General features: G+C 42.0%; 1 protein-coding gene across 1 annotated transcript in view; it reads right to left on the bottom strand.

Moving 5' to 3' along the window:
* Positions 1 to 2786: 2786 nt before the first annotated feature.
* Positions 2787 to 6000, bottom strand: part of ADAMTSL1 (ADAMTS like 1) — a 268482-nt gene continuing 265268 nt past the window's right edge. The window contains exon 29 of the mRNA XM_073345470.2: positions 2787 to 4746. Within this exon, the coding sequence (XP_073201571.1) occupies positions 4640 to 4746 (107 nt within the window). The 3' untranslated portion in view covers positions 2787 to 4639. The remainder of the gene's footprint in view (positions 4747 to 6000) is intronic.

Genomic DNA, 6000 nt, shown 5'->3' with positions numbered 1-6000 from the left:
AAGTGATTTTATTAAGAATAAAAAGTAGGATTTAAGTGGTTCCAAGTAATAACAGACAACAAAGTAAGCCACCAAGTAAAATAAAACAAAACACGCAAGTCTAAGCCTAATACATAAAGAAACTGAATCCAGGAAAATCTCACCCTCAGAGATGTTCCAATAAGCTTCTTTCACAGACCAGACTCCTTCTTAGTCTGGGCCCAACCCTTTCCCCAGTACAGTTCTTGTTAGTTCCAGCAGGCATCTTAGGTGAAAAGCAGGGGATTCCACATGACTGGGACCCCTTTGTTCTGTTCCACTCCCTTTTATAGCTTTGGCACAAGGTGGGAATTCTTTGTCTCTCTCTGGGTCCCCTCCCCTTCTAAATGGGAAAGCACCAGTTTAAAGATGGATTCCAGTATCATGTGACATGTTCACACGTCCTGTGGGACTTCATTACCCACTCGCTGGCACACAGGTATACAGGAAGGCTTACAAGTAAACAGAGCCATCTACAACCAACTGTCCTAATTAATGGGGGCCAACAAGATTTGAAACCTCCATTAATGGCCCACATTTTGCATAACTATAATAGGACCTCAGAATTATATTTAATATCCTAATTTCAGATACAAGAATGATACATTCATACAAAGGGGATGAACACACTCAGTAGATTATACGCTTTGTAATGATCCCTTACAAGAAACCTTTTGGGTAAAGCATATTCCAGTTACATCATATTTACACTTATAAACATAGTTCCATAAACATATGGAGTGCAATGCCACAATCACCTCATTATCTTCTAGGTGTTTGCAAATTGATTTCTTAATTATTTGCACCATTATCTTTCCGGGTACAGAAGTTGAGCTGACTGGTCTCTAATTCCCCGGGTTGTCCTTATTTCCCTTTTTATAGATGGGCACTATCATTTTAAGTGTTTTTAAAATGTTGCTTTTCACATCTAGAAAATGTCTAGCTATTGCCAAGTTCAGGTCACAGGATATGGCCTTTACCTCAGTCTCCACAGCAACTGTGCTTACGGGGTTCTTTTATTCTCAAACACTCTTAGCCACAGAATAGCATGAAGCCATTTTACATAATGCTACCCCTGTCCCTCCTCTCATAAAATCACCCATTACAGGTGAAATAATATACAAAGTCTGGACTTTGGGAAGCTGCTGTTGACAACCTTATGTTAAATATGGCCCCATGTGCTACTTTGTTATCAGAGTCCACAGAGCAAGGTAACATCCGTCTTTGTGGAAAGGGGCTTTTGTGGAATCCTTTTGTCACTGTTGAGCCGTATTCAGCTGCCAGTAAACTCAGAAGTGACTGTTAAGGGTGAGGTTTTAATTAATCTCTGTTTGATTCTGATTTTAGATTACACGCCTCCCAGCCCCCCCAGGCGCAGGTCCCCCCCCTTTTAAACCAAAAACTTTTCCATGTGGAATTTCCTGTGAAACTTACAATTAAAAGCCACCTATTGGAAAAACTAGATCAGGTTTTGAATTACAGGAGAGTGAACAAAATCACAATTCCCTTTGTAAAAGAGCTGCAACCTTACTTGTTTGAAAAGGGCTACAGCAGAAACTTGGCACAGACATTGTCCTAACTGAGGTTAATACCTTCGCTTGCTTTAAAAAAAAAATTTGATTTAACGAATATATCACTTGTATCAGTCTGAGCATGCCCAGTGGAAACCAACAGCTGGGCACAAACAGATGCACTATACCTGTGTGTGCTGAATTTGGACTCATTGTTTATTCAGGATTTGTAGGGCTGGGAGGACAGAACATCTGCCATGGAATGACAATCCTCCTTCCCAGCTGGACCTGGGGTATGGATCAGCTGTACAACCACTGTACAGTCACTTCTGTTTGAAGCTATTCTAGTGGCTGCAGCATACTACTCTCTTCTTGCACAGCCCGTGTTTGTGAGCAAATCTGTGTACTTCCTGACTCATGGCCCACCCCCTCTGCTCACATGGGGAGAGTTAGGAACAGTGCTTTTCAGGCTTGGTGTGCCCGTGCAAACAGAGGCAGGATTTTCCCCCAAGTATGCATTTGATTGTTCAAGAAACTTACGAGCTCCATAGCTGATGGCCCGGAGATGATTAGCTTTGCAAACCTGAGCAACTGTGGGGATAGGGGAGGAGGCTGGAGAACCTTGAAAGCTCTGCTACTCTGGTAGCTCCTGTTTTAAGGTTAATAAAGAATGAGTCAGACAAAAGTAGTTAAATAAATAAGCTGCATTATCTGTACAAAAAATGATATAAATACAGGTTTTTTAGGGGAGGAAATCCTACTTCTATAATACTCAGCAACCCTCATCATCTTATGGGGATACTGCCAAGTCACAATTCATAGGACAAATATCTGAAATTATATTTATACTGTGTGAAGGGGACACAGTGGCCTTGCCAGACCTTGGCTCCAAATGTTTATCCTAAGCACAGTTACACAGCTAATATCCAACATGGGATTGTCTGAATATGTTTTGTTATTAAAAAATGTAAATACTTCCCAGCACTGCTTTTCATTAGCTATTGTACTAGAAACAACCACCAAATTATTAGTAAGGAATTTGTCTTTCGTTCCATGCACAACTATAGTTTCACAAGTAGGAAAGCCTCTCCCCCCAGTTGTCATAGTTTACGAAGCAATCTGTACACAGTGAAATGTATCCAAAGTTAAATGAAAGTGCTGATAAAAACAGGAAAATTACACTATTACCACTGATTTTAGGGGAACAAAATTGCAGGGAGATCACAAAAAAATCCCCAAAATAGTTTTTATCTGGACAACAATGTACAATTATTAATATTGCACTTTTTATACAAGGAATCCTAATAAATATACATAAAAAGATATACATTTACATACATAAAAAGACTTTTTTTGTTTGTTTTTAAATAAAAGTTACACTGATTCTTAGCAATGTGATTTCTCAGAGACCCATTTGTAGAGAGAGTGTTCCCTGCCAGACACACTTTGGAATGACCAAACTGGAGGCAATTTAATGCAATGGACCTGGTGTTGACCTCACAAGAGAACTTCCAGGCTTGTTGAAAAATCCACACGTAAGGTAAGCTGCAACATATCAATACTTGAACAGTGTTTTATTACTGCATCACAAGAAGAGAGTCCCACTGGGGGTGACACAAGAGGCACAGCCAAACCTTACATTTAGAGATAGTCCTAAACCAAAACTCCGGATCTGGACACCTCTCCCTCAAACTTCAGGGAAGTTCAAATCCAAACTTTGTAGTTCAGGCTGATTTCTGCAAGGTGCTGAGCAACCTGGATTTCCACTGACTTGAGGATGCCCAGCATCTTGAAGGATGAAGCACTTAATTTTTGATTATCGATGCAATTAGGCGAGAGAATCACAATGAGCAGGCAAAATCATGTTATAATCGTGAAATTTGACTCTCACTTCTCAGATCACCTCTGACTGCAGAGTTCTATTCATGGATTGCTTCACTTTCTAGCATCCACCTTTTTTGTGAGTCTTTTAGGAATTTGTGCGACCACTTTGGGGACAAAGCTGATGATGCAGCATTCTGTATGTCTATGTGACAGAAAGAACTATAACAAATCAGAGCAGCTGTGTTCTCCTTCTTGATAAATTAATAATTATCACTGGAGGATTTGGCTGTAATGAGAGAAAAATTCCACACTGGCAGGACATAGAAATGATTTCTACAAATCTAAAGTTAGAAATAGACCAAAACCCCAGATCTGAAAGCCCAATAACTCTGGGATCTCAGGCTTCTCTCTTCCCCAGATACATTTTAATCATGTTAAGATGCAGCATGGTAAGTAGCTCTTGTTGCCACAAATATATATACAGCCCCTCCTATAAGTGCTCTGCACAGAGCTGTGATGGCAGGTATGCACGGCAGTCTGTCAATAGCAGATCATTCTGTCACTCACTTTCCTTTTCTGCATAATACTGTACTTCATTTTTTCATGTTGAGGGAAAAAAACTTGGTGCACTTATTTAGATGCATTTTAAACTCATTAATGCTTCAACACAATGTTTAACCTCCTTTTCAGATCCTAAGTTCTTAGCATGAGAGAGAGAGAGAGAGAGGGACAGAGAGAGAACAGGAACACAGCTTTAGGACAGCAATTTTAAAAAACCAAAACCACATGCTTATGTTAACAAACCCTTCTAGGGCAAACGATGTCTCTGCCCATTGCTTAGCTGAATGTTTAGTTCAATCCCTTTTTTCAGTAGCCCATGATCTGTCAAGCTGTTTGATCCATGCCCTGGTGGTCTGATCTGCTGCTAATGGGAGTTTTTGCTTTGGTGTTTTCCGCCCATCTGCTGGTTGATGTGTATTGCAAGGCCTATACAAGGATTCCTAGACAGCTCTGTTCCACTCAGGCCTGACATGTTGCTTGTCTTCTCTTTCTTTTTGGTCTCCCACCACAACTGTGCTTTGCTGCATTCCATCTCCCAGTCTCACTGAAGGGAAAACTTGCCAAGTCCTTTACAACAACGATTCAGTAAAGTTAAAAAAAATAAAATAAAAATAAATAAATAAAACGAAGAAAACTGAATTCTGTCCAATTTGTTTTGTAACAGTCCTTCCTGTAGTGAAGCAAAGGCTGATGCCTCTGATCCCCTATCTCAATTGCTCTCATCTTCATGCTTTTCCACAAGTCCCACAGCAGCGAGATTTGAACTGGGTGAGCTGGCAGAGTTTGAGCTGCTTCACCTTCTCACAGTACCTGGTGGTGTCTCTGCATTCCACTGGCAAAGGGGGAACAAAAAGGAGATGCAATGAAAGAACGGTAACTTACCTCCCAGTAACTGCAGCAAAGAGTCCTGTGGCACCTTATAGACTAACAGAAGTATTGGAGCATGAGCTTTCGTGGGTGAATACCCACTTCGTCAGATGAATTTAGTGGAAATTTCCAGAATTTCCACTACGTGCATCTGACGAAGTGGGTATTGACCCACGAAAGCTCATGTTCCAATACGTCTGTTAGTCTACAAGGTGCCACAGGACTCTTTGCTGCTTTTACAGATCCAGACTAACACGGCTACCCCTCTGAAACTTGACTCCCAGTAACTGTGGTTCTTCAAGATTTCTTATCTGCGTGGACCTTCCCTGGAAGTGCCCATGCACCTCAAGGATCTACACAGACATGGGTTTGAAGAATTGAACATCCAAAGGTTGCTTTTAGACCACACAATCAGAGAGGGGAGTCCTGGGTTAGTAGTAGTACTGTTGACTGGTTAGTGGGATACCTACTTCTTGGGGTTGTCACTGCACTCGTGGGGGTTTTGCTCTCCAGTACCACAGGAGATATCCCCATTGTCAAGTTGGCATTAAAAATATAAATAAAATAACAAGCTGCTTTTTAAAGAGAAGGAGTACTTGTGGCACCTTAGAGACTAACAAATTTATTTGAGCATAAGTTCTCCTTTTCTTTTTGCGAATACAGACTAACATGGCTGCTACTCTGAAACCTTTTTAAAGAGAGTTGCTCCATGGCACCTTTATGTACTTTATCGGCTTGGGAGGTCCACACTGGTTGGTCTGGAGCTTGGGAGGTCCATACTGGCTAGTTCTGAAGTTATCAGGTGAGATTCTATGTTGTGTTTCTAACACGTGGAGCACTGAACCCTTCAGCCCAGGGACAGGGTTAAGCAACCTTTGCGCTCTCCTAATCCTGGGCTCTTTCGAGGCCCAGCAACCCTCCCAATGTAACTTAGACAGCCCTAGGGGCCTGTCTCATTAACAGCAGCCTCTTGGTGTTGCCCTATGGGCTGCAGCACTGCCTGGAATCTCCACAAGGCTGTGTGTCCTGGCCCCTACACACCCTCCCCCATGCCAGCTTGTGAGGGGATCCTCAGAGGGCAGCATTCTTGCTGTCTGCCGTAGTGCTGGTGCCAAAGGAATTCTCCCCTGACTGGAGCTGTGGCTTTTAGGGTCCCTTTATGCCACTCCAAAGAAAGAAGCTAGAGTGCGGGTGAGGGTCTCGTGCACCTCCTTTAAAC

Source organism: Lepidochelys kempii, chromosome 5, assembly GCF_965140285.1.
Source record: "Lepidochelys kempii isolate rLepKem1 chromosome 5, rLepKem1.hap1, whole genome shotgun sequence".
NCBI lineage: Eukaryota > Metazoa > Chordata > Testudines > Cheloniidae > Lepidochelys > Lepidochelys kempii.
Note: the sequence above shows the minus strand (reverse complement) of the source record. Positions and strands in the feature narration are given on the sequence as shown.